This window comes from Chlamydotis macqueenii, chromosome 24 (assembly GCF_036417535.1).
Source record: "Chlamydotis macqueenii isolate bChlMac1 chromosome 24, bChlMac1.mat, whole genome shotgun sequence".
NCBI classification, from domain to species: domain Eukaryota; kingdom Metazoa; phylum Chordata; class Aves; order Otidiformes; family Otididae; genus Chlamydotis; species Chlamydotis macqueenii.
Window position 1 is genome coordinate 7,269,616 of NC_141579.1, and position 23,829 is coordinate 7,293,444.

Sequence of the window (23,829 nt, forward strand, 5' to 3'; positions counted from 1 at the left end):
GGTGCATCAGGCAGTGGTCTCCAGCCCCTCCGCGCTGCTGGTGATGGGAGGGCATCTTGTCCTGGCGCGCCTTTCCAGGCAGCCATAGGCAGAGGAACGCGCTACCTCTGCCTGGGCGGCTTTGGGAGGCTGCACTTCCCCGCTGCGGGCAGATCGCGTCCCGGCTTCAACTGGGGCTGCTAGAGAAAATGGCGCTTCGTCGCTGGGTTTTGCTTCCGCCAAGAGAAGGAGCTAGGCTTGGGGTTTGGCTTTTTCAGCTGCGGCTCCAGATGCCTTGAATGCCAGTGAGGGGCTGATGGGGAGCCCCCTCTGATGCTGGGGTAATAGCCTCAAGATGGCTTTAAGACGGGGCCGTGCGCTGTGCCCAGAGGTGGGGCGTCACCCTGTTTGGTGAGGAGCTCTGCCGGAGCCAAGTCCCGGGCCAGGAGCCAGGTTTGTGATCCGTGCCAGAGAGGGCGAGACTTGGAAAGCGAAGCAGAGCTCCTCCTGTGCGAGAGATGGCCCGAAATACCGAGCGAAACCACAGAGTGCTCCTTGTTCCTGCCTGTGCCTACTGGTCTCCCCTCTCCCTGCAGCGTGTGGGAGGCCGCAGGACGGGTCTGCGAGGGAGCAGGAGGGCTGCGCTCCTTGGGCGCCTCTGCTCCGTCCTGCCTCGTCAGGCTGCTGGTTGGGTTGGTTGGTTGCAGTTTTAGTTTGGGCTTTTTTTCCCTTTTAACCCTGCCTGTCCCATTGCTGTGTCTTCCCCATCCTGGCTGCGACTGGCCGGGGGCACAGGCCGGCTGTCACAGCTCAGCCGAGCAGCTTTCCTCCTCCTCGCTCAGCCGCCCGATGCGGTGGCCAAGGAGAGGCAGGGGCCGGGATTGGTTTGCGCAGAAGATGCTCCGCGGCGCTGTTTACAGGCCTTGCGCCTCTCGAAACGTAAGCACAGGAAATGCCAGGCTCTGCTGGGGTCGGCGCGAGCGGCGAGGCTCCTGCGGGCCGGGTGTCGTGCAGCCGCTGGCGGTAGCGACGTTCTGCACTGTCGCAGGCCAGAGGTTCCAGCGCTCTGCAGAAGCAGGGGCTTGGGTTTTTTCGCCTCCGAAAGAGAGGCTGGGAGGAAAAGTGAAAGGAAATGACTTAACCAAGGACAGGAAGGGAATATGGGGCAGAGCTAGGGACAGAAGCCAGGATTCCCAGTTCCTGCTCTTCGCTCTGCTCCTCCTCAGCTCTCTCTTTGGGTCTCAGCCTCCTGTTCTCGTCCGGGCCTAAGGGGGCTTTTCCAGCCCTCTGGGAAGCTGGTGGTCAGGAGCTTCTCTTGTGCAGTGGCCTGGGTGCTCGGTGCTCCGTGAGCTTTCCAGTCCCTGAGTGTCTCATCTCTGGGATTTGCCCAGCTGAGAAAATGGTGTGCTAGGAAGCTGTGAGTGGTGTGGTTACAGCAGAAGTCGCAAACCGTGTACTTGGCGAGCGAGTCGAGCGTCTTGTTCTCCGGGGCGCACCGTGGTCCTCGTCCGATGCGCGGAGAAATGCCGTTCTCCCGGAATGCCGTACCCTTGCGTGCAGGGCCGTACCCGGGTTTAAATTAAGGAAAGGTGTTTCCCTCTGCTTTTGATGTGTCCCCTCCTGAAGCTGGCTTTGTGGATGATCTTCCTTGACTTGCCGCCCAGGGCTTGGTAACTGCGTGATCAGGTCTGCGTCGCCTGCCTGGTTCTGCAGGCGGGGATTGGAGTGGAGCGTTGCAGTCTTCCTCATGGAAAACATGTTCTCAATGTCCTCTGTGGAAGAAAGACTCTGCTAAATAGCTGTCTGTCAGTGAGCAGTTGTCCACATGGGATGGGGTTTCGGCAGCGGGCGCAAGGACTATTGCTTCGTTCCGCTGTCAGTTGGCGCTGGGCTCCTGGCATCTCGGGAAGGGCACGGTGCGAGGCTGCAGTCGGTGGAGGATGCTGGCTTACAAAATGCTGGTTGGAAGGGTCCCGAGCAGCCACGCTGTAGGTCTCCTGTGGCCCTGGCGCTCCGCGGGCTCGGGGCGGCGCAGAGCTGGATGGGGAGCTCCTCAGGGCAGTAACGGAGAGCGAGGGCCGCGGCTCTTCCCGCCAGCGAGCCGGGCAAGGCTGTGGAAAGCCCTGCAGCAATGGAGCTTTCACCACTTCCTTGGCGGGACTCATTCCAGCACCGGTCTGCAGCGGAGGATCGGGCCAGACGGGGCCTGAACGGAGCGGGTCCGGCCGCAGGCGAGCCCCGAGCGCAGCAGCTAGGCTGGGCTGAAAGCTGCCTGTGTCCTGCCTCTGCGCAGCCTTGTTTGAACTTTTCTCTGGCAAGCAGCAAAAGGAACCGGGGAGACCTAGGGCTGGTCCGAGCAAGTTTCCTCTGCTCTCCCCACCCCCAGATGCAACGGGGGGAACGGTGGCAGCTCCAGACCGCGTCCCAGAGCGGAGCGTTTCGGGGGGGGGGGGGGGGGCCTTGGTCACGACGGCTTTTGAGCGAACGTCTCTTTGCCTCTGGTGTTCCCTGCCTCTTGGGCTGCAGCGCAGGGAGGGGGAAGTGAAACTGTGGTTCAGAACAAGCCCTCTGGATGGCAAGAAAATTGCTGAGTAGCCGGTTTCCAGGTTGCCGAGGTCCTAGCCAGGGCCCGGCGCGGCTGCCAGAAGCAACAGGCTTGGAATTTCCTCCGCCTGGTGCCAGCTCCTCTTGGGCTGGCCGCGGCACCTCTGCTGGGGCCGGGGCTCCTCTCGAGCCCCGCGGACGCGGCGCTCCTGGAGCAGGGGTTATGCCGGAGCTGGAGCTGCCCCCCTCGCTCGCGCAGCCTGGTTTCTATTTTCTTTTCCAGGGTCCAAGCTGTTTTGAATTATGCAGCCTGCGCCTCCCGCGGGGCTCCTTGAGCAGCCGCCTAATGAGCTGAGCTCCTGACAAACTTTGCTCTGGCTCTGGCTACGCTTGGAAAATTTTACAGCCTTTTCAGAAAAAGGAAATGCCAGGAAAGGCCTGTCTCTTCTTATTTTTATGAGGGGGTCCCGGTTGAGAGGGGGCGAGATAGGTTTGGAGAAGAAGACAGGAAGGATTTTGTCCTGCGGCCGTACACGCGCTTTCTAGAGATCGGGGCACGCGGGCTCGGCGCCTCCCGCCAGAGCTGGGCACAGAGCAGAGCAAGACCCACGGGGCGCACGGTGGGCGCGGGGCAGCAGCCGCTCCTCTTCCATGAGGAGGTGGTGGTCTGCATCTTCCCTCCCAGCTGCGGCTCTGGCTGCTGGCTGTTTAATCTGTGCTAATTACACTTTTTCTGAATGGCAGCGGTTTTATTTCTGCTGTGGTCGCAGGAAGACCTGGGCGCGCTGCGTGTCGGTCCGCAAGGCTGGTGGGAGGGACGCCCGCCGGACGCTGGGCTGGTGGTCTCCTCGTCACGGGGGATGGCGGAGCGCCTGGGGCACGGGGATGTGGGAACGCAGGTGCCACCAGCACAACGTTTGACCTGAAATCTTCTGTAATTTGCTCCTTCGGCTCAGCAGCCCTGTTACAGGAGGAGAAACCGGGGCATAAAATAAGCCGGGACGCGCCTGCCTTCCCTTGGTGAGGTGGCGCTGAGAAGGCACCCCTCATATTTGGATAAGCACCCCCTTGGGGAGCTGCTGCGGGCTTCCCTCAGCAGAGCCCGACGATGGCGGCGCTGATCTCCCAACAAGCGCTCGTGTCCAGAGAGGCGCTGGGGGTACAGGCTGGACCTTGCCATTGTCCTCGCGCGTCCTCGCAGTGTCCCAGATCCCTTTCCAGTGGTGAAAAGGCGTCTGCGGGGACCGGGATGGGGGCGTGTGTTGGAGCCTGAAAGCTGCAGCGGCCTGGGGAGCTGTGGAGCTTCTCCAGGGGGGAGGGATCGAGGTTTCTGTGCGATCCGTAGGCATCAGCTGCTGCCAGTCGTGGTGGATGAGCGTCAGGCGTGGGCAGCGATGGCCCGGGGTGGAAGGAGCCCCGCGCCGGCCCTGCTCAGAGGGCTTTGCCCGTTCGCCTGTCAGGAGTGCGGCTCTGGACAGCCATTTGATTTGGCAGCCTGCGCCGGCCTGGCAGCGCCAAGAGCGGGATGTGGGCACCAGAACCGTGTCCCTCGCTCCCTTTGTTTCGTCACTCCACCCGTCCCCGGCCTTCTGCTGCGTTGGGCAGGAGAAGGCACCTTCGCAGGGCTGCGTCCCCTCCTCCGCCTGGACGAGGAGTGCAGTGTCCCCTTTCCTTTCTCGGGGCTGCAGGCGGGAGCTGAGGTTGTGTTTGAGGTTGCTCTGTCGCAGGGAAGTGGGAGCGCGGCTCTCCTGCTGGCTTCTCGCGGAGACGAGCTGCTCTGTCCCGGCCTGCTCTCGGAGCTCAAAACGTGCGGAGCGGTGGGGAAAAGCATTCACAAACATTTAATCCCTTTTGTTTCTGTGATGCCCTCTGCGTGTATCTGCTGTAGGATGGCTGAAGTGGGTGGTTTTGTAGTCCTTACTTAGTTTCCCGATTGTCAGTTTCCATCCTGTTTCACATGAAGGTGACGCCGCGAGAGAGTGGTCCGAAGCCGTGGCTGGGGTCTCTGCTGCCAGCACGGTGCAAACCCAGGCGAAGGACAGAGAAGCGCAGCGATGCGGCTGCTGTTTGGTCAGTGCCGCCGTTCCTCCCAGAACATTCCCGCAGGTCGGCGGCTCGGTAACGATCTGCCTCGGTTGCCCACCTCCGTTGGACAGCTGAGTGTGAGTTTTGCTCCCTGCTCTCTTTTAAAACTCTCTTTTTAAAAAAAGTCACTGTGTTCAGGTCTGAATCCGCGTTGGCGCCTGTTTCGAAAACCAAAAAGAAGTGAACAGAAAACCTTCCCAAAACCCAAACCTGGTTTTGCTCATTGAAAGTCAGTTTCGCCCGCTGAAGTTGTAAACGTTCTGTAAAACAGGAGCACAGCTTCTGCAAGGCAGTATCCTGCCACTTAGGAATATTTTGCTGTAAGTGTAGTTTTAGCCTGATTTTGCGGGTGTGTGTGTTGTTTTACCCACCTGAGCGTGCGTGCGGTCGGGACCTTACACGTGGGCGGCTGCTCCCCGCCCCACACAGGGCTCTGCAAGTGTTCACAGGGACTCAGCTGCTGGTGGCGAAGGTTTGTTGGTTACTTTATTGTGCTTTTTAGTGGAAAGTAGTTTCACAAAGTCCTGGTATTACTTATGCTGCTAGGTTTTGGACTGTTTGTGAGGGCTGCGGTTGTTTTTGTGACGCTGGTACGGACTGATGTAGGGCTGTGCAGTGACAGGCGGCCTCTCCTCGGCGCTTTCCCCAGAACCCCCAGCAGCAGCCCGCAGCCCCGTGCGGCTCCGCGGTGGCCAGGTGTAACGCCGGCCAAGCGAAGCAGCCGCCCTAGGATTTCCTGGTTCCCAGGCTGATGCTGGCAGCGCCGTTCTCCCGGTCCTGGCAGTGGAAAGGGATGATGCTGGCCTCCCTCAGGGCTGCTCATCCCTGCCTGGGTGATGCCCAGCTTCGTCTGCGTCGCTCTCCGACCAGCTGGAGAGGTTAACGGCTTTGCCCAGCCTCAGGCTGAAACCAGGGTTGCAGAAGAGGGTGGGTGTAGTTGGTGGTTGGTTGGAAGGGGAGAGAGGAGGGGTGAGCCTGTCCAAGAGTACCGGCGTGTTTTGGGATTGCCCTTCCTCCCGGCCCCGCTCGTGAGCGTGCTGGATGGCTGCCGTTGCGGAGTTTGATCTGCGGGTGTGCGATGACTGGGGCTGCGGTTGCTGTTTGCATTTTACGTGGGAAAGCTATCGGGAGCGTGCAGAGAATTGATCTCTCTTGGAAACGGACAGAGGAATCCCAACAGCAAAGGTGCCAGGAGGCCAGGCTCTCCCTTCCCTTCTGCCCCCTTGCCTCCCCGCACCGGGCACAGACGTTGGCGTGCCCGGCGCAGCTCTGTTGTCCTGCTTGGTGGGCTCAGAGTCAGATCGTGTGCCAGTGACTCAGCTTGAGGTGACAGCACGGCGGTGCTCCTGCCAGGTGTGGGACGCTGGTGGTCAGGATGAGGCTCAAGAAGAACATGTGCCGTGCGGGCTCCCTTCCACACGCAAGGTGTGCGCGTCCGTGGGCTCTTCCCTGCTCCGGAGAGCCGTGGCTGATGGCTGATCCTGGGCTTGGGAAGGAGGAGAAGGCGTGGGGGAGTTAGGACTGTGGCATGAAACAGCAGGGAATCTGCGCGTCGCCCTTGACCGCTAGACTAGTCGAGTGCCTCGTCTGATTTACATATCAATTAATTTTTATTTTAAGGGAACTCAAGTGGACCCAAGTGCCAGCCTGTGTCTCATTGTGCTGTAGGAGGAGCCCAGGAACTGCTTGATTCGATTTGAACAACAGGCCTGAGGGTGGGATTGCGTAATGAGCCAGAGACCCCTCTGGCTGAAGCCATCCTTTCCACCCAAAATGGGCAAGCGCCGATTTTTCTGGGGGCTTTCAGGCGCTCTCGAGCGGTTGGGTGTGGGACAAAACCTGTGGCAGAAGGGCGGTTGCGGGGTAGCTGCGGGGTGCAGAGCTCCCCTCGTCGGCCCCGCTGCTGTGGGGTGGGGAGGAAGCCAGCCTCCCCTGCCCGGAGGCAGGAAACCAGAGCCACGTGGGCTGCCCCGGAGCCTCGCCGCACCTCGCGCTCGCACCAAAGCGGTGCAGCTGGGCTCGGGCTTGCTGGCTGCGCGCCATGGCGCCAGTGACCCTGTTCTGTGTCCTGTGTTTGCAAAGTGATGGGGGAAACGCAGACCCCCCTTGGCGGGGGAGGTCTTCCCTTTTGGCTCCGCTGCCCAGAGCGGAGGCTGCAGCCAGAGCTGCGGGGCTCTCTTGCTCTTTCTGCCGGGAATGTGCTGTGCGTCCGTCCTCAGGTGCTTGCGGGGGCTCTGGCTGTCGGTGCCCGGCTGTCGCCTACACCAGGCAGAAGGGCAGCTCACGGGCTGTGGCACGCTGCCTTCGCCAGACTTGACCCCGGCGCAATGGCTGCGCTGGCGTTCGCAGCCACCCCTGCTTCCCGGGGAAGAAGGGTCTGTCTGGCGTTTTTCACGGCAGGGCTTTCTCCTCCGGTGCTCGAGGTCTCTCAGCAGTCGTCCTGAGGTCTTTCTGTGACCCCCAGCCGGGGTCCTGGGACTCCCGGCGCTGAAGGAGCGGTGATCGGAGGGAAAGGCAGCGCACGCTCTCTGGGCAGACGCTGTCGTGCTTGTCCTGTTCAATTACAATGCAGCAGCAGCGGCGCCGGCCGCCGCCTTCCTCCCCTCGCTGGGCCAGAGCGCTGCAGGCTCTCAGCAAACGCTGTCTGCGGACATCTGCTGCCTCCTCCCCCACTGCCTCCTGGCAAGCGGAGCGGCTTCCCAGCGAACAGCCTGCTCCTCGCGTCGCTCCCCACGCCCGGCCAGAGCTCCCTTCTGCTCTTACCGCCTCCTTCGCAGGACCTTGAAATGGTGGCTTCCCCGGCGCTGGCTCGGCTCCAAGCAGCCTTCCGTCCCACAGGACCATAGCTGAAAGAAACAGGGTGCCCGAAGGAGGGGAAAGGCGTATTAGAGGCGATGCTTACCCGGGCCTGGCTCAGGATTCCGGCCGGCAGCCCTCTCCCTGGCCGCTCTCCAGCCGGCGCCGGGGGCCTGAGGCAGGCGCGGAGTCTGTGAGCGGCGGCCCCGCTGCCAGCGCTGGGCGCTTCGGTGCGATGGCTGCCTCGGGTCTGTCCCACGCAGCTGCGGGGGGCAGAGTTCGATGTGCCAGGTACTTGTCCGCCCGCCGCGCGGAGAAGGCACATCATCCCGTCTGTGGGTACGCGTTTGGCACCAGGGAGGGTGGCGGTAGCCTGAGAGGACGGCTTTACCCCGAGCCCGGCCAGTGCCCCAGCGCGACAGACAGTGGCCGAGATGCCCCCTGTGCTCCTGGCCCGGGACTTCTCCAGAGGTGGGAGCGGAGGAGCTGGGAGGATGGGGCGAAGCAGAAGGATTCAGTGAAGCGGGCGCAGGGGGCGTAGCAAAGTCCTTTCTCCTGGAACTGGGGAAGCGGTGGCTGGGAGCTTGGAGGCAATGGCGGGCTGTGACCTCGGGGAAGGCTCGCAAGGAGGGCTGAGGTATGTGGATCAGTCAGAGGAGACGGGAGAGGATGAAAGAGGATCCGGCAGCTCTGGCTGTAGGGCGGGTTTGGAAGGAGCTGGAGGGATTGCAGGTGGGACGTGAAAACGGGAGCTTGTAAAGATGCAATAAATGAAGCCGGTGGGGAAATTTGCCATTTTGTCCCTGGATCAGAAAGGTGCGAGCATGATTCAAAGGGATTTAGACAAGAAGGCACAAGTCTGCGTTTGGAGGTACAGGGATCATTGTCTTCGCTGTGACCATCTCTGCGGTGGAGGGCGCAGAGCACAGCCAGTTTTCCCCGCCAGCCCGGGGGAAGCGTGGCGTTACGGGGGAGCGGAGCTCAGTTGACAGTAGGTTCTGGCCCCCGTTTGGTTAGCAAGGCTGCGGTCTGTGCCCGCGCTAGGCGTCAAAGAAGCCGTAGTGGGAGAGCAGGCTGACTGCCACTGGAGGAGCCGGTGAAATTATCCAAGAGCGTGGGAGATGTGCCGTAGGGATGGGAGCTGCGGGGCCAGGCTGGGGCAGGGCGTCGGGCTGACAGCAAGCAGCAAGGCTGGCGGCGGCGTGGCAAGCAGGGTCCAGGCTCTGCGCTTGCAGGCACCAGTCTGTGGCAACCAGGGCTGGTGCCGCTGCACGGAGCAGATCCGGCAGCCAGGCCCGAGTCGAGCGCTCCGGTCTCCTGCTTGCCTGGGCAGTAACCACAGGCCCCTCCTCCTCGCCGGCACGGCGCTGAGCACGAAGGAGATGAAGCGAGGGAAAGATGGGGCATGCGTCTGAGAGGAAGATGAGAGATGCTGCTGAGAACCAGAACTGAGCTCCCTTCCTCTTTGTGTGCTGGCGGATACTCGGTGGGGTGGGGGCAGCAGGCCTGGGCTGCCAGCCAGAAACGCTCGCACACATCCCTGGGAGAGGAAGCTGAAATGCTGCAGGAAGCCGTGCTCTCGCCTGCACAGGTGATCCAGAGCCGCTGTGTCGCAGGGGGGAGACGGCAAAGCCATGGCTCCCCAGGCCAGCCGGCCCCCGTCCCGGAGCCCGGGCGGAGGTGGCTGAGGAGATGAGGGAGCCCTGGCAGGCAGCGCTTCCACCCCCGGGAACGGGAGCATCACGGCGGCTGGAGGCGAGAGCGGTAGGTCCTGGTGTTTGCCGATGCTGAGCAGAAGCAGAAGGTGCCACGCTGAAGGCCAGTTGCTGCCTCCCCCAGGAGATCAGCGGGGCGAGGGGGAAGGCAGAGGGGCACGACGTTACCTGGGCAGAAAGCACGGATGAGCGGAGGCAGGAGGGCGCTGGGGAGGAATCCTTCCGTGAGCGGAGACGGGGCGCCAGCAGCCCGGCAGGACTCGACCCACGGGAGCGTTGTCTCCTGCCACACCACTGCCCTCCGGAACCCGCGGGCACAAAGTCACTTCCCGCGCTGGAGAGGCGGAGGGGAGGAATCGTGGCGTGAAGGGTTAACGGCGCGCGCAGCCGCGCGGTGTGGAGCAGCTTGCTCCAGTTGGCGTCTTTCCCAGAATGCTTTGGAAAAGTGCGGACCTCTGACCCCCAGTACAAACTGAGCCCAGCACGTGGGAGGGAGAAATTACTCCCAGACCTTCAGGCTCCAGGGTTTACAAGCTGCCTGCAATAAAGCAGCCATTTTTTCCGACAGTTACTAAATCTCCCCTTTTAGCTCCGCTGCAGACCTCTACCCGTCGCTCCCCTCCCCTGCCCCCAGCCCCGCTCCTCCTGCCCAAATCCGAAAGGTCTCTGGAGGTGAGGCCGGCCCGTTCCCCCAGGCTGAAGGCTGGGGAGACCCCAGCTCGCCCCGGGGCAGGGGGTCCCCTTCGGCTCGGCAGCGCTCCTCGCCCCTGGGCCCCCTTCTTGCGGGGCCGGGGCCAGGTTTCAGCGTTGCCTCAGTGTCCGTGCTGGGGACCAGGAGCCGAAGGGCAGAGGTTTTCTTCTGTGCTTTGCTGATGGCTGCGGCAGCTTTGGGCAAGGCCTTGGTTTTTCTGTGCCTCCGTTCTGCCGTCTTGAAACAGGAATAAGAGCTGCAGGGTTTGCGCTTACCTGTCGCCAGCTCCTCGGGTGACTTATTCTGTCCGCGCTCCCCGGGGAGCGAGGGATTAGTCTCCGGGGAGGCTGGCCGGTTTCTATGGGAGATCACTGCGTGGGAGGCTCGCAAGGCTTCACCGGCTTGTGTTTGCAGCGCCGGCTGCAGCTGCAAAGTGCCAAGGGCTGCTTGTTCGCGTACGGCTTCATGACCGTCCAGTGGTGTGGAAGCGCCGAGCCGGCGCGGGGCAGTGAGCTCTGCGTGTCTGTGCCGCGCTGAGCGTGCCAGCGCGTTGCGTTGCTGGGAAGGGCGTGGGGAGCGCGTGTTCGTGTTTGTACAGTGCTTTGGGAACAGAAGGCGCTCGTTACGAGTGGCTACCGTGCCATGGGCACTGTGGGATCCAGATAAATAAAACGGGAGCTGGTATTTCAAAACAACCTCTTTCCCGCTCCTCCCACCTCCTGCGCGCATTCCTCCGGCGGGGAGCCGGTGAAGGTGGGGAGCTGCCCGCGGCCCGACAGCGGTCGCAGCGGCAGGCAGCCTCCTGCGCAGCTCCCTCCCCGGCAGATGCGGGACACCTCGGACGCAGCAGGTCGCCCGTGCCCTCGGCCGTGCCACCCGGCAGGTAGATGGCACCTGCCTGGGTACCCAGACCGCCGCCGTTGCTAGCTCTTGAGGTGACTGGAGGGAACCAGATCTAGGGCGGCCCTGGAGCCGCGGGCTTTCGCTGCGCGGCTTTTCAGAGCCAGGGGTGCGCGGGGAGCGGTACCGCGGCGGGAGTCTGGTGCCGTGTGTGACAGCGGCAGACGTGCGCTGTGCCTTGCTCTGCACCGCGCCCCTGGGCACAGGGTGGCAGGGAAGGCATTTTCCGAAGCGCATCTTGGGCCGGTCCAGGATCTGCTCGACACGCAACAAAAAAGCACATTCATCCGAATCCCCTTCTCTCCCCTCTCTGAGAGCTCGGTTTTGTTTTTAAATCTATATGGCAGGCGACCAAACTGGCTGAGTCAGTCAGCTGGCTGGCCACCAGAAGTAAAAATGCGGTTTTGTCCCCTCCCTCGTTCCCCCCTTCCCCCCGGATTTTTTTTCTCCTTCACTTAGCGACAGTTTCATGTATTGACAACAAACCTCTTTCTGCCTCCTCCTCTCTTGGGGCCGGGACAAGTGGAAGCTGGTTTTTATTTTCCGAATCGGTCTAGGGGAGAAGGTGCAGGATGGCAGCCTGGTTCTGCCTGCTTCTGCCCTTGGTGATGCTGCCTGGGAGGAGCGGGAGAGGATTCTGCTCTCCTGCAGGCAATTAGATGGAAGGGACAATTAGATGGAGGGACGGAGAGGTGAAGCATCTTGCCCAAGACCAGGCAGGCCAGAGCTGAGAGGACAGGAGCTGAGGAGCGGGTCTCCCTTGGCCGCTGGCAGCCGGGAGCTGTGCCATCCGTGGGCTAGCTTTTGCGGGGCAGGAGGAGGTGAAGGTTTGTTCCCGAGTGTTTGCAGATGCTCCTGGCTGCCGTGGTGCAGGTGTGGCTGGTTGAAATGTGCCCTGGAGTCGGCTCCTGCGCTGGGAAGACGGGAGCCAACAACCCTCCCGAGTGAACGGCCCGACGCCGCATAGAGGGGCGGCCAGAGACTGCGTAGCCTGGGAGGGAGCGTTTGGCCTCTCCGTCGGCCGACTGTGTGGGCAGCTGGCCGGGTTTCAGGCGCCTTGCACGGTCAGGCTGCACGTGGCACTGCATCCTGGGGACAGGGGCGCAGGCATCTCCTGTGCGCTTCTGCTGCGACGGCGCCCGCAGGAGTTACCGTCTTCCGCTGCGCTGGAAGTCGTCCCTGGTCAGCGCTCGCCGCAGCGGGGGGATTGCGCGGCGCTCTCCCTGCCTGCTGTGCCAGGGTGAATCCGGTGTGCCGGAGCACTGGGACTCAGATGCGGACAGGAAAGGTTTGGGAGCCCCTGCTTGGCGCTGGCAGCGTTCCCAGGCCTCCGCTTCAGTCTGTTAATTCCCAGGAAGCAGCATCCCAGCTTGGGAAGCCCCGCTTTCCCCATGGCTTTTGGGGAAGCCACCAGTCAGTGTCCCACCTGGTGCTCCTGTCGCGTGTGTCCCTGCGCCCAGGCGTAGCTGGGCTTGGGCAGAAGCAGGGTGCGTGCGCAACGGGTGGTTTTTGCCCCAGCGGCTGTGGTTTGGCCATCAGCATCTTTGCTCCCTGTGCATCCAGCTTCCGCAGCCCCTCGGTGGGCAGCCTCGTGGTCCGTTCCTGGGGTGGAGGGCGATGGCGTCGGGGCGAGGCAGATGAGATCCAGTACTGCCAGCTCAGCTCGGGGCTCGTGGCAAGCCCGCGTCCTGGCCTGAGCTGCGTGACGGGTTGTGGGATCTCGCTGTGTCCCAGCTCCCGGGGCTTGCTGGGCACCCAAGCCTCTGGCACCTTGCAGGAGAGAAACCTCCCGGTCAAACAAAGGAGGCTCCTCCGGCGAGAGGAGTTTTCGGATGTGAATTGGCCGGTTGGTTTCGGAGACAGATTTTCTTAATTTGTATGTTGATTTTTGCTGTTTCGAATGCATAAATCGCAGCAAGCGCTCCAGCCCGGCTCTGGCTTCTGTGTGCTTCAGCGAGGGGACTGCACGAGAGCGAGCAGCGGTTGGCTGCCGCGAGACGCGCGAGCGTCGGAGGATGCCCGCTGGTCTGAACTAGTTTGCTGCTTCCTCTGCCATATATCACCGCTCGCTTGCGAGACGTACTTCCAAGGCAGCAGAGGCAGGGAAGGGGAGAAATTGATTTACTGGCTTTTTATTTCAGCAGGAAAGGCTGTGTGATGGGCTAAGAAATGTAAAAGGCAAAATAAATCCTCCAGAGTATTTTGCTCCATTGAAATGGAGGGTGCACGAGGAGGCTTGAGAGCACAGCGGGGAAAGGTGCCTGCGAGCTCCCGGGAAGGCTGAGCCCCTTTGCCACAGGTCACTCGGGGAATGCAGCCACGAGGGGAACGGCAGCTACCTTGGTCTCTAAAAGATGTCTCTCTGCATGCGTAGTCGCGCCCCCAGCTCTTCTGCGATGGTCGGAGGCCCTGCCTGTGCCGCACAGCTGGAGGTGGTTACGAGAAGGCTGCAGCGTGCATGCGCGTGCTGATAAGCGCAGGAGCTGTGATAGCAGGACAGAAGCGGTGAGGAAAAGTGAGAAGTGCTGCTGGGATCTGATGTTTGCTGGCAGAGATTTCAGGGGCTGGAGGTGAGCGGAGGGCAACGGACGCTGCTGGGCGCTAAGCGAAGGAGCTTTGAGGTCAGGAGGTCGCTGCTGGGGATGCATCTCCTGCAGCCATTTGTGCCCGGTCCTCAGCCTGTCCTCGCCTCTTGTCCCGTCCCCGTCTCCTAAGAACTTGTGTCTGTAGGGTTGAGGAGGTGTGGGAAGAGGGGAGCTCTGTAGCAGCACCCTGAGTGACGGAATAACCACGCCTGGTGTAGCCGTGCTTTCTCCTTAAACTTGTTTGCGGTCGTTCCCTCAGCAAACGCCCGGGACCAAGAGAAGAGCAGGAGCGGTTTGGAAGGGGATGCGGTAACTCGGAGCGAGCTGCAGAGTGCGGGCACCCGTGGCTGGGTGCCAAAGGGGAGACCCTGACTTTCCACCAGACGCGGAGCCCGCTGGTGGCCTGAGCGGGTGCAGGAGCTGTTTGTGTGCAGTGCTTTTGGAAACTGTCGATGTTGGTGGGTACCTGCTTGATCTTGGTCCTTACCTGTTTGCTTTTGCTTTCGCTGGAGAGAAGGAAGCAGGACTAGCCAGTTGCCGGGGTTGTTGCCTGGTTCTCGGGCCGTTGCCTGGTTGGTTTGCAAACCTGTGGGGATCTGAAATCCCGTTGCTCTTTCTGAGAGAAAGGGGAGAAAAAATAATCCTGGAATGGATTTGCTGTTTAAATCCTTTCCACCTCATCATCTGGAATCTCTGACAAGCTGCCTGGCCTTCAGCCCCCCATTTACACCCGCACTGCGCTGTGCTCCTCAAAATGTTTGTGGTGCTCTGGCACCCCACAACCTGGCTTTTAGTGGTGCAGGAGTGGAGGAGGGCAGCATCCCAAGGGCCTGCTTAACCTCTTCTGCTCCCCAGACAGGGGGCTGGGCTTTGGCACAGTCTGTTTCTAGCCTCGTCACCAGGAAAGACGCTTGTAACAAGGTCTGACCCATGGGCAAACTTTTAAACAAACAAAAACTCCTGCGTCAGATCAATACCTGGATCAATGGGGTTTTTTCCCCTCTGTCAGAAATAGAGCATAGCTGTGTTGACTCGGTCTGCTGAGGCTGTTTCCCAGCACATCTCCCCGTCAATGGCTGAAACAAGGAGCTGGAATTTCAAGCTCTTTCCATTTACGTTGTCACCCGAGTTGAAGGTGTACCTGCATTTTGGGCTTCTTGAGAAGTCTTGCTTGTAGTTCTCGGAGCTAGCTGGCTATCTCGCATGCATCGGAGGAGTGGAGGAGAGCGGGCAGCTTGGCAAACCCCGAGCAGAACTGTGGCGGTCCTGTCTGCCTTCTGCCCTTTCCCTTCTGAATGTGCTCCAGGAAAAGCTGAGTGACGCTTGAGGAGTGCGGCACTGGCGGGGCAGGCTGGGTCCCTGCGCCGGCCCGTGTGTGGGTGCAGTCCCGGGAGAGCCCCCGCAGGGTTTGTCACCGGCGGGCTCTGTGTGCATGTGCCGGACGAGGAGGCTTAGCTCTGCGTGTGCTGCGTTGCGGCAGGCGTTCCCCACCGCGCCGCCGTGGGGGCTAGCATCCCGAGACAGCCCCGGCCCGGCCCGTAGCCAGGCACTTCTGTGCTTGAGGCTTTGTCTACGGCTTGACTCGGTCTGGAAGGGAAAATCACTCTTGTGGAACTGGTTAGAGGTGAAAACCTGCCGCTCACTGATCCTCGGGCTGTTGTCAGCACACGGAGGATGGACACTGGTTGTCCCCTCCCTGCGACTGTGCGCGCGTCGCCCCGAGACGTGGTGTCGGCAGGGCCAGCAGCAGGGCTGGGCTGCTTTGTGGTGGACCCTGCGGAATAACGGTGTTTGAGTGTGACCCGCGCTCGGCGCGGAGCAGGTGGACAGCGTGGTGCCCCGAGGATGCTCGGGAGGACGGTCTGCTCCCAGATAACGTGTCCGGGTTTGGGAGCTGACGCCTCGCTTCTCATTTTCCCTTTTGAGCCTGAGGATGGTCGCTGTCTCCGGGATTTGCCTGTGCGGAGAGAGGCTGAAGGGCTTGGCGGTCGGAAGGGTGAACCTACCGATGCCTCTGGTGTTTGGAAAGAGCTATGAGAGACTTTGAGCCCCCTCTGCTCCGGGAGAAAGCTGTCGTGTCTGCGGTAGGAGCCGTGCCCTGTGCTCTGTGGAGTGCTGCAGGACACCCTGCAAGCCCCAGCTGGATGCAAGCTGGGCGGCGTGGCTCCGGCCCCACGCAGATCAGGCTTTACTCGCTTTCGCAGCACGGTTCTGGTGCCCGGAGGTGGGGTTGCTGAATGTGCTGAGCCAAGCGTTGAACAAGAGAGCTGGCGTCTGCCCTGCCCTGCAGTGCTGTGGGGCAGGCTCGCTGTCTGGGGTGCAGTGCCGGGGCCCGGGGACCTCGCAGGACGCCCTGGCTCACGCTGAGGCTGAGCGGGGCCAGGCTGCGGCGGGAGAGGTGCCTGGCCGTGTCCCGCCAGGGAAGAGGGCACGGCAGGACCGCCGTCACGTCCCCTGGTAGAGAGGTTTCCACGGTTTCTCACGCCCACGCGCTGGGACGAGCGCGCACACGCGTGCAGATGCAGGTTGGTACCGGTGCGAACACGCTGGAGCGAGCTCGCATGGATCTGCGGTTAGGCAGGCACACCCACGCCGGCACGGATGCAAATGGGCCCGTGCTGGCGCAGGCCTCCTCGCCGGCGCAGAGGCAGACGTGTTCATATTCGCAGCGCTCCGGGCCTGTGCCGGCACAGGCGCGCGCGCAGGGCCCCTGTGCTCGCAGACATGGGCGACGGGGCTGAGCCGCGGCGCTGGTCTATTTTTGGGAGTGCTCCTAAGAATTGTGAGCGTGTTTCAGATGTTAGTCTTAGATGGGGGAAAGCTTGAACAGATGGCTGGAGGGTTCAGAGCAGCAGCCCTGCTGAGAACAGATATTTATAGGCAGATTTAACCCTTGCGCGTCTCTGGAGCCGTGTTTAAAGGAGCCGCCTCTGAAGTGAACGCAGGAGTCGAGTAGTGACCTCTGAGGGCGCGCTGTCCTCGCTGGGTTCTGCGAGCCGATTATCAGCGTGGTCTGGAAATCCCCACTATGCTCTAGCTCTTCTGGAGCGCAGAGACGCAGCTTTCCCTGGGCTGTGGAGCCTGGTTTTCATGAGCCTGGGTGAAACTGGGCCAGTTGTGCTTGTTGTTGGCTGTCCAAGCTGCGGCGGCGGGTGCTGAGGCTGCCCTGTGCTTGCGTGACCAGCGAAATGAGGACAAAGATTGTTTTGTCCCCCTTGCCCTGATTTTTTTTTTTCCTTTTCTTTGTTTTTCTCCTTTTGCCAGAGGTTACCCAGATTCTTCCTTTTCCCTGTTGGAAGGAGAGCCTGTGTTTTCTTTCAGGCACGCTGTCTTGTAAAGATACACAAATTAAACCCTGCCCTGTCAGAGCCGTCAGACGCTTTCACCTGCCCTCGTCGCGGGCCCTCTTGCTGGAGGCGAAGAGCAAAATCCCTCTGCTGCGCCGGTTTGCTGAACAGAACTGGCTGCAGAGCGGGGAGCGCAGCGCGTTCGCGTTGACTGTTTGTCACCGTTTCTTTGGGAGCAGCCGTGCTCCCGCGGGGACCTGAAGCGGTGCTGTGTTTAACTTGTGTAGCGTGTCCCGACGTGGGCTTGGCAGAGCCGAGTGGCAGCAGTGGGAGCGCGGAGCTGGGGGCAAGGAAGAAAGCGATGCCCTCGGGTGGGAAATGTAAAGAAACGACAGAACTGTTGGCTGGGAGTTGCAGGGGAGAAGGCTCCGGCTCAGAAAGCACGAACTGGGGTGAGGACCTGGGGAGCTGCACGGGTCCACTCAGGCTGCTTGTCAGCCCGGCTCTGGGAAAATTAGGGAGCAGCGGCGCTCCTGAGCTAGCGCGGGATGCTGGGAGGTGGGATACAAAAGAAACAGAGATGGGGGCTGCTGGCAGAGTCAGTGCTGCCGGGTCAGAGAACGGTGCTGGCCTGCATTTGCGCTCCTGAAAACGGGGAGATGGAGTCTGGCTGTGAGGTGGGGGAAGAAGCCGCAGCGCCGAGTGGGAAACCGCCCCCACAGATGGGCGGTTGATCTCCAGGGCTTGAGCTGCAGTGGTTGTGCACCTCAGCCGCACCTTCCCCCGTCGGGATTTGGGCTGATCCAGATGTTCGGGGCTGCGCTCTGCCCCATCACCCGCAGGCCCTGCACGAGGGGTCCCGGGGAGGCAGTGCCGAGCGGTACGGGGCTGCTTTCCCTTCTCTTGGCACCGCTACGCTCCTGTGGACCCGCCGGCGCTGCTTCGGATGTTGGAGGCAGCATGCAGCGGCTGTGGGTCGGGCTGTTGCTCCAGAGTCAGGCTCCTGGCCGAGGGTTTCACGCGGATGCTCAGCGTATGCTTCAGCGAGCTGGGTTTGTTGTTTTGTACCCTGGTCCCGTGCCCAGGGGGGCGCGAGGCTCCGCTGGAAACCCTGGGAGCCGACAGTGCCGGCCCTGCCTTGGCGTAGGACTTGCCAGCGGTGCAGCCGCTGTCTCAGGGCTCGGCTCTGCGTCGTCGGGGTGTGAGTTCGGAGCGTCCCAAGTTCGCCTTGCACTGATGTGCCGGGGCTGGGAGATGCAAATCAGCAGGACAGCGGGAGTACGTTGGAGCTCCTTGCTCCCTTGCTTTTTTGGCCGTTACAGACTGGAGGCTTGGAAAGCAGTTGTGTTCTCACTGCTCACGTGTGCGTCGAGTTAGAGGAGTTCTCGGGTTTCTCAGCAGCTCTTGGTCCCGGGTCAGCACTTGCGCCCACCACTGAAATGAGACTTTTGGCTGAGAAATCCTGGTTCCTCTGCTCCGGTCCCCGTGTAGCCCATCCCGAGAGCACCGCTGATCCTGCTGGAGACCCAGGTGCGACGCTGGCAGCGCACAGCAGCCGGCTCACAGTCTGTTCTGGTGCCGGCTGGCAGCTTTGTGCGTGGCTGTCTGGCTGCATTTTGTACCCAGACAAATTGGTGGGAGCGGGGTCGCTTGGCGGGGCCCCCGGGCGTGCTGGCACGGCGTTCCTGCGGGCTCTTCCCGGGCCCGTGGGAAGGGCCGGCAGCCACCGCTCTCCTACCTGGGCCGAGGAGGAGAGCGCCAGGCGGTAGCGACCCACCCGTGGGTACGTGCCAGTCCCGGGGATCTGCCCACACTTGCCCGGCCTCCCACAATGGCCCCATTGTTCCTGGGAGGGCGAGGAGGCGGCTGCCTGCAGCTCCCTGGGCATTGCCAACCCTCTGCCTGCCCGCCGCCGGCCTGCGTGGAGCGAGGGTCCCGTGGGGCGCCGGTGCAGTGCCTGCCGCCCTCGAGCAGGGAGAGGGGAGCGCCAGCCCCTCTGCCAGCGCCCTCCAAACCGCCGGTTGGTGTCGGTGCGAGGACAGCCAGCGCACGCCTGCAGTGACAACGTACGCGGAGAGGCAGGGCCCCGCTGAGCCCTGGTTTCCTCTGACAAGGCGCAGGGAGGCTCTGCCTGCCACCAGCCTGCTCGCCGCCGTGACCTCGCTCTGGGAGCAGCCCTCGTCCGGCCCCGGCGTGGCCGCGTCGCTCTGGCCCTGCTGCGCGTGCCAGAGCAGGACGCGTCTTTAGGAACGGGACGTTTGAGGTGTTGGGGTGCTAATTCCAGTGGCTGAGGTATCAGCGTGGAAGCTGTTTAAAGCGATTCCAGCCTGATCAAAGTGTCTGCTTCCTTCCTGTCCTGTAACGTGATCGCGGGCCAACGAGCTGCTCGCGGTCTGCTGTGGCTTCTGGTTCCTGTTGTCGTGGAGGCACAGCCTTGGTGGGCGCAGGCACGCCTCGCTGGGTGCTCACGCTGTCGGGGTGCAGGCTCAGAGCCAGGGTGGCCCTGCGCCTAAGGGGACAACGAGCACCCTGTCGCCAGCCAGAGGAGCCAGACGCCCGCGTCCCTCTCTGCTGGCCGCTCTGCGCTGCCCATCTTCTGGTAGTGGCTTTCTGCCGCGCTTGCTTCCCCGCCAGCCGACTCCAGGGATCGCAGGGCTGCCTCAGCACCCCTGCTCTGTCACAGATTTCCGCTTCGGAATCCGTGGGATGAGGGATAGGAAGAGGCGTTTGGCTGGCATGCCAAGACCGCGTACAGGAGACTTTCTGGCTGTGGGTTTTCGGAGATGTCGATCCCGGTGTGTCTCACGCTAGCTCAGAGACATGCGAATCACCTCGGTAATCCGGGCGGCCGACACCTTTGAAACCCAATAGATGGGGTGTGAGCATCACCGATCAGCTCGGTGCAAACCCACAGCTGATTTGCCGGCGTCCACGAGCTCTCTCCTCTCCGCTTCCCCTGCAAGGCAGCCTTTGAGCTCTTCCCACTCCTTCGTACCCCGATCTTCCTTGATGTAGTAACTTTTCTTTTTGGTATGCTCTGGTTTTTGAAGAACAGCGTAGCTAGAGGTGAGCGTGGAGGCCAGGGGCTGGGCTGGGAGCGCGTGGTGGCCCCGGTTGCTGTACCAAATGCAAACAGAAGTGCTGCAGAGCTGAATTTGGGCGCCTGGGCTCTGGCCACAGAGACGCTGCGAACCCCAAAGCCTCCCCTGAGCCGCAGGAGCCCTCCTGCACCCCCTGAGCAGGAGAAGCTGGGGGATTTTGGCTCGCGGTGCGGAGGAGGCTTCTGAGAGGTGAAGCGGGGGGCGGAGGTGCTGCCCTTTCGGGGTGTGCAGTGGGGAACCCCCTCTCTGGATGGGTGCGAGCCCAGCCTCTGAGGGTAAAGCTGAGGGGGAGCAGGAGCTCCCCGCTCCTCGAGGTCTCTCCCTCCTTCTCCAGCCCAGCACCGGAGCCCCAGCACCGCTCGGCGCAGAACCTCCGCTGCCCACGCTGACCCGATTCGCGGCGGGGAAGGTGAAGGGTTTCCCGGGGTGGAATTTCCTGCGAGGCAGATGCGTGGTCGCTTCCCCTCTGACCCGTGTGCCTTAGTCATGGTGGCATGCAAATACCAGGCGACGAGGTGGGGGCTGGCGGGAGCTGCTGGGAAAAGGAAGTGACCTCAGCGGGGTTTAAATATAGAGCCCAGGCTCCCTGCGCGCCGGCCTGCTGGTTATGACGCCGGAGGGGCGCTTGGCGACCCGCTGCCTGTCCTCGGCGTCCGGGCTGGCGGGGGGTGGCGTGGGGTGAGGTGCTGGGGGAGCCAGCCCGGCTTTCCCCACGTTTCCCCGCTGGCTCCCCCTCCCCGGGTGAGCTGGGGCACATATGTGTGCTCACGTGCGCAGACGTGGTGCTGCACGCCGGGCCATTTGCTGGCCCATGGATGCCCAGCCCCTGCTCTTCCTGCGGGCCTGTCCCTTGTACGCTGCGTTTCGCGCCAGGACGGGGCGCAGGAAGGGAGCCCAGCTCCTCCCCAGCTCCTGCCTATTGTGAGAGCGGGCCAAGGACCCTGGGACGCAGAGTGATCCGAAAAACGCATACAGTCAGGCCAAAGTAGGGCTGGCGGCCCAAGCCTTCCTGCGTGTGGTTTAAAATGTCTTATTTCCTCTGCCGTGAGCCTTCGCAAAGGCAAACCTGCCTGTTCCGCTGCCGGTCGTGCCGTGCGGCGCAGCCGGGGTACACGGCGTTCGGAGGCGGCAGGGTTGTCCCTGCGCAGGAGCTTCCTGTCGGGGCTCTGCCTGCAGAGGCTGTGCCCTTCTTCGGCTGGCAAGTGGCCTGAGCTCGCGTTGCCGGGCCCAAAGGGAGCTGCTGTTTCGGGGAGATGTTCTGCAGGGCGGTACAGCGTGTCCAGCCCTCACTCGCGGCGTGCCACAGGCGTCTCCGGTGCTGCCTTTTTCTGAGGAAGTGGGGTGAGCTTCTGCTGCAGGGACACAGTGCGTGGCTCTGCCCTCCAGCACGCCCCTCCGCACCCCGCGGAGTCCCCTGTTGGAGGGCTGGGGCGTGAGGAGGCCAGTGGTCCAGGTACAAAGCCCCCGCGCCAGCCCAGGTGCCTCGGTGCTGGCGGGAGGTGCGGCGAGTTGGCCCGTGCTCAGCCCTGGCAAGGCTGTGGCTGCCCTGGGTGACGGTGACACCTAGTGGCTTTGTCCCACAGTCTCCACCTCAGGCCCAAAGATGGGGCGCTGGGTGCGACACCCTGGAAAATCTCACCCAGCATGAAGCTGGACCAGCCGTGGGCAGTGGACCCCATAAGTCTCTGGCTTGGGGACAGTGCGCAGGGAGGGGACCAAGCGTGACGTCCTGGTTGACGGTGGCTAGTCTGTCACAGAGAGGCTTTCCGCTAAAAAGAAGAGCGGAAACTGTTGTGTTAAGGGTCGGGAGCTCCTCGGGACGGTCCAGCGCTGCTGGGTTCCATCCTGCACGCTGCTGGCATCTCACGGGCTTCTTTCGTTGTTGCCAAAGGATCCAGAGCAGCTGCCGGGCTCCGGACACAGCTGGCAGACCCTCCTCGCAGGCGTAGCTGCGTCAGGCGTTTACCCGACACGCGTGACTCTAGGCAAGGCTTGGCTCCCTGGGATATTCCTGGGAACGCTGGGTTTTCGGGGTCTCATCTCTGAGTGCCGCTGGTGCAGCGGGACAGCTGGCGGTGAGCGGTGGAGGGGGTTGGATGCGAGGTGCCCGCTGCAGAAGCGGTTGGCGTACCCCAGTGTTGCTACCCGCCCAAGCCGGGCTGCTGGCGTCTCCAAGCCAAGCTCCTCGTGGCGCGGGGCACGTCCGGCTGTCACAGCGGCCGCGACTCTGGCCAGATTTCGCATGCTGCGGGAAGAGATCCTGCCTCGCAGGAAATCGGAGCTCCCTGAGCAGCAGCAGTACCTTTGGAAGAGGTTCCTGGCTTTGCTCCCTGACCTCCGCTAGATGCTGTTAGACCACCGCAGCCGCCGAGCTGCAGCATGCGGGCGGCTGTGCCACCCCGCACGCGGGGCAGCCGGAGCTTCCTGCAGGGCTCTCGCTGGCCCGTCCCCGGCAGGTCGCACGAGCCGGTGTGTGAAATAATTCCTCATTACCGTCCCCGTAGAGCCGCATGCGGCTGTCGAGTAATGTCTGGCACATGCAGGGTTTCTGTGGGGAACGTGCCAGTTGGACTGAGAAGCTGGAAGGATCTGCAAATTCGGTGACAGACCTGGAGACTCCCCGAGCGCGGCCAGGAAGCCAGGCTCTGCCTGGGGGTGCAGTAAGCAGTGTGGAGAACCTGTTGAGCCGGCGGCAAGGAAGTGCTAGAGAGAGCTTTTCGAACACCGAAGGGTTGCAGGAGGTCTGCCAAAATGGCTCTGAGACCTGGTGGGACCCAACAGAGCACTGGTCTTCTCTACAGGTCTTCTCTCCTCCCGTACAGCTGATGAGGGTCCCGGCTCTCCTGCCTTTTAAAAGGGCGTGAGAAGAACCCGAGAACAGAACAGAGGAGAAGTCGGGCTGCTTTGGGCTGTCCGTCTGGCGGTGTAAGAGCAGGGTGATTTCCTGACGCGTTCCAAACGGACGGCTCATGTCGGTGGGAGCGTTGCCCCGCGGAACTGCCTGCCTCCTGACGTCCCCGGGGCCGGCCGGCCGAAGCGGGGCTCGGATGAGAGCGCCTTTGGCAGCAGCAGCCAGGGCTAAGGCTGTTCTGGCTGCAGACAAACACGCCCGGGCGAGCGCTGCCGGACAGGGGCTGGGGAGCTGCTCCCGCGATCGGTGGTTGCTGAACAGCGTGCTGGCTCGGAGCTGCGTTCGGGGGGCTCGGGGGGGTTCCAGGGCTCATCTGGCCATGGAGCCCATCGCTGACTCTTGGCTGGAGCTGGCTGGGTGACAGCAGCGCCGTTTTGCTACTGGTTTTGAGGGTTTTGTTTCTCGCTGGAACTGACTCAAAACCCATTGAATCGTCTGGAGAAAAGGGTTGTTTTGGAACAACCGTTTTTGCATGGAAAAGGTCGAGTTTCTGATTCTGGTCTTTTTCTCAAATCAGAAATGATCCGAGAGTCTCGGACTTCAGAAGTCTTGCTTGTGGAACGTTTACCTCAGTCTTTGCCTCCGTGAAATATTCTGACTGTAATGAAATAGCGTGGTATTTCCTTGGAGGGGCTCCAGCCCCGCTGCTGTTAACCCTGGGAGGAGCGGCGCTCTAGGAGCGGTGTTAGGAGCGTGCCCGGGGTCTCGTCCGGGCCTGGGGTGAGAGGTCTTTCAGGAGGGGGTGGCGGGTCTTTGGGGTCTCCCTTTTGCTGTCTCTGCCTGATGCCTTTCTTCAGGAAGCCCTGGAGCTTGCTGGGACCTCTCATGTCCGAAGCCGAGGTGTTCCGCCCGAGTTTGCGGTGGTGCCCACGGGAGGGTTTGGACCGGGCTTGTCCCAGGATCGCCGCTTGTAGCAAGCGGGTGGGCGGCTGCCGGCCGGGGTGATGTGCCAGAGGGTGTTTGCAGCGGCAGCCGGCGCTGGTTGCCGCCTGGCCTGACTGGCGGAGAGGGGCTGGTGACTCTGTTCGTGTCATCGCTCTGTCACAACCCAGCTCGTCTGGTACATCGGCTGGTGGTGAGCCGCGGGCACGTCGGCACAGCTCGGGAGGCCTGGGCTCTGGGCCTGGCCGTGTGCGCGAGGCAGCAGCCGTCTGGGTTTCAGGAGGGAGGCGCGGCGAAGCTCCTTGCTGTTGAATTGTTGTGACTGGTGTCCCAGCTGCCTCCCTCACCTTTCT

At 62.3% G+C, this 23,829-nt stretch overlaps 2 protein-coding genes across 3 annotated transcripts in view; one reads left to right on the plus strand and one right to left on the minus strand.

Annotated features, from left to right (window-relative positions):
- Positions 1–23,829, plus strand: part of BCL9L (BCL9 like) — a 45,711-nt gene that overhangs the window by 4,409 nt on the left and 17,473 nt on the right. The window contains exon 1 of one of the 2 annotated variants that reach the window (XM_086766196.1): positions 10,729–10,745. The exons of the other annotated variant lie outside the window; for it this stretch is intronic. The gene's annotated coding sequence lies outside the window, so the exon portion shown is untranslated. Of the gene's footprint in view, positions 1–10,728; positions 10,746–23,829 lie in introns of those variants that run through there. 2 annotated transcript variants of the gene reach the window in all.
- LOC147597927 (uncharacterized) lies at positions 5,070–10,277 on the minus strand. Its single transcript, XM_086766005.1, has 5 exons — positions 10,209–10,277; positions 9,728–10,047; positions 9,288–9,591; positions 7,372–7,454; positions 5,070–7,095 (listed from the first exon to the last, which is right to left on the minus strand). The coding sequence occupies exons 1-5, from the start codon at positions 10,275–10,277 to the stop codon at positions 6,234–6,236; spliced, it is 1,638 nt and encodes a 545-aa protein (XP_086622131.1). The 3' UTR covers positions 5,070–6,233.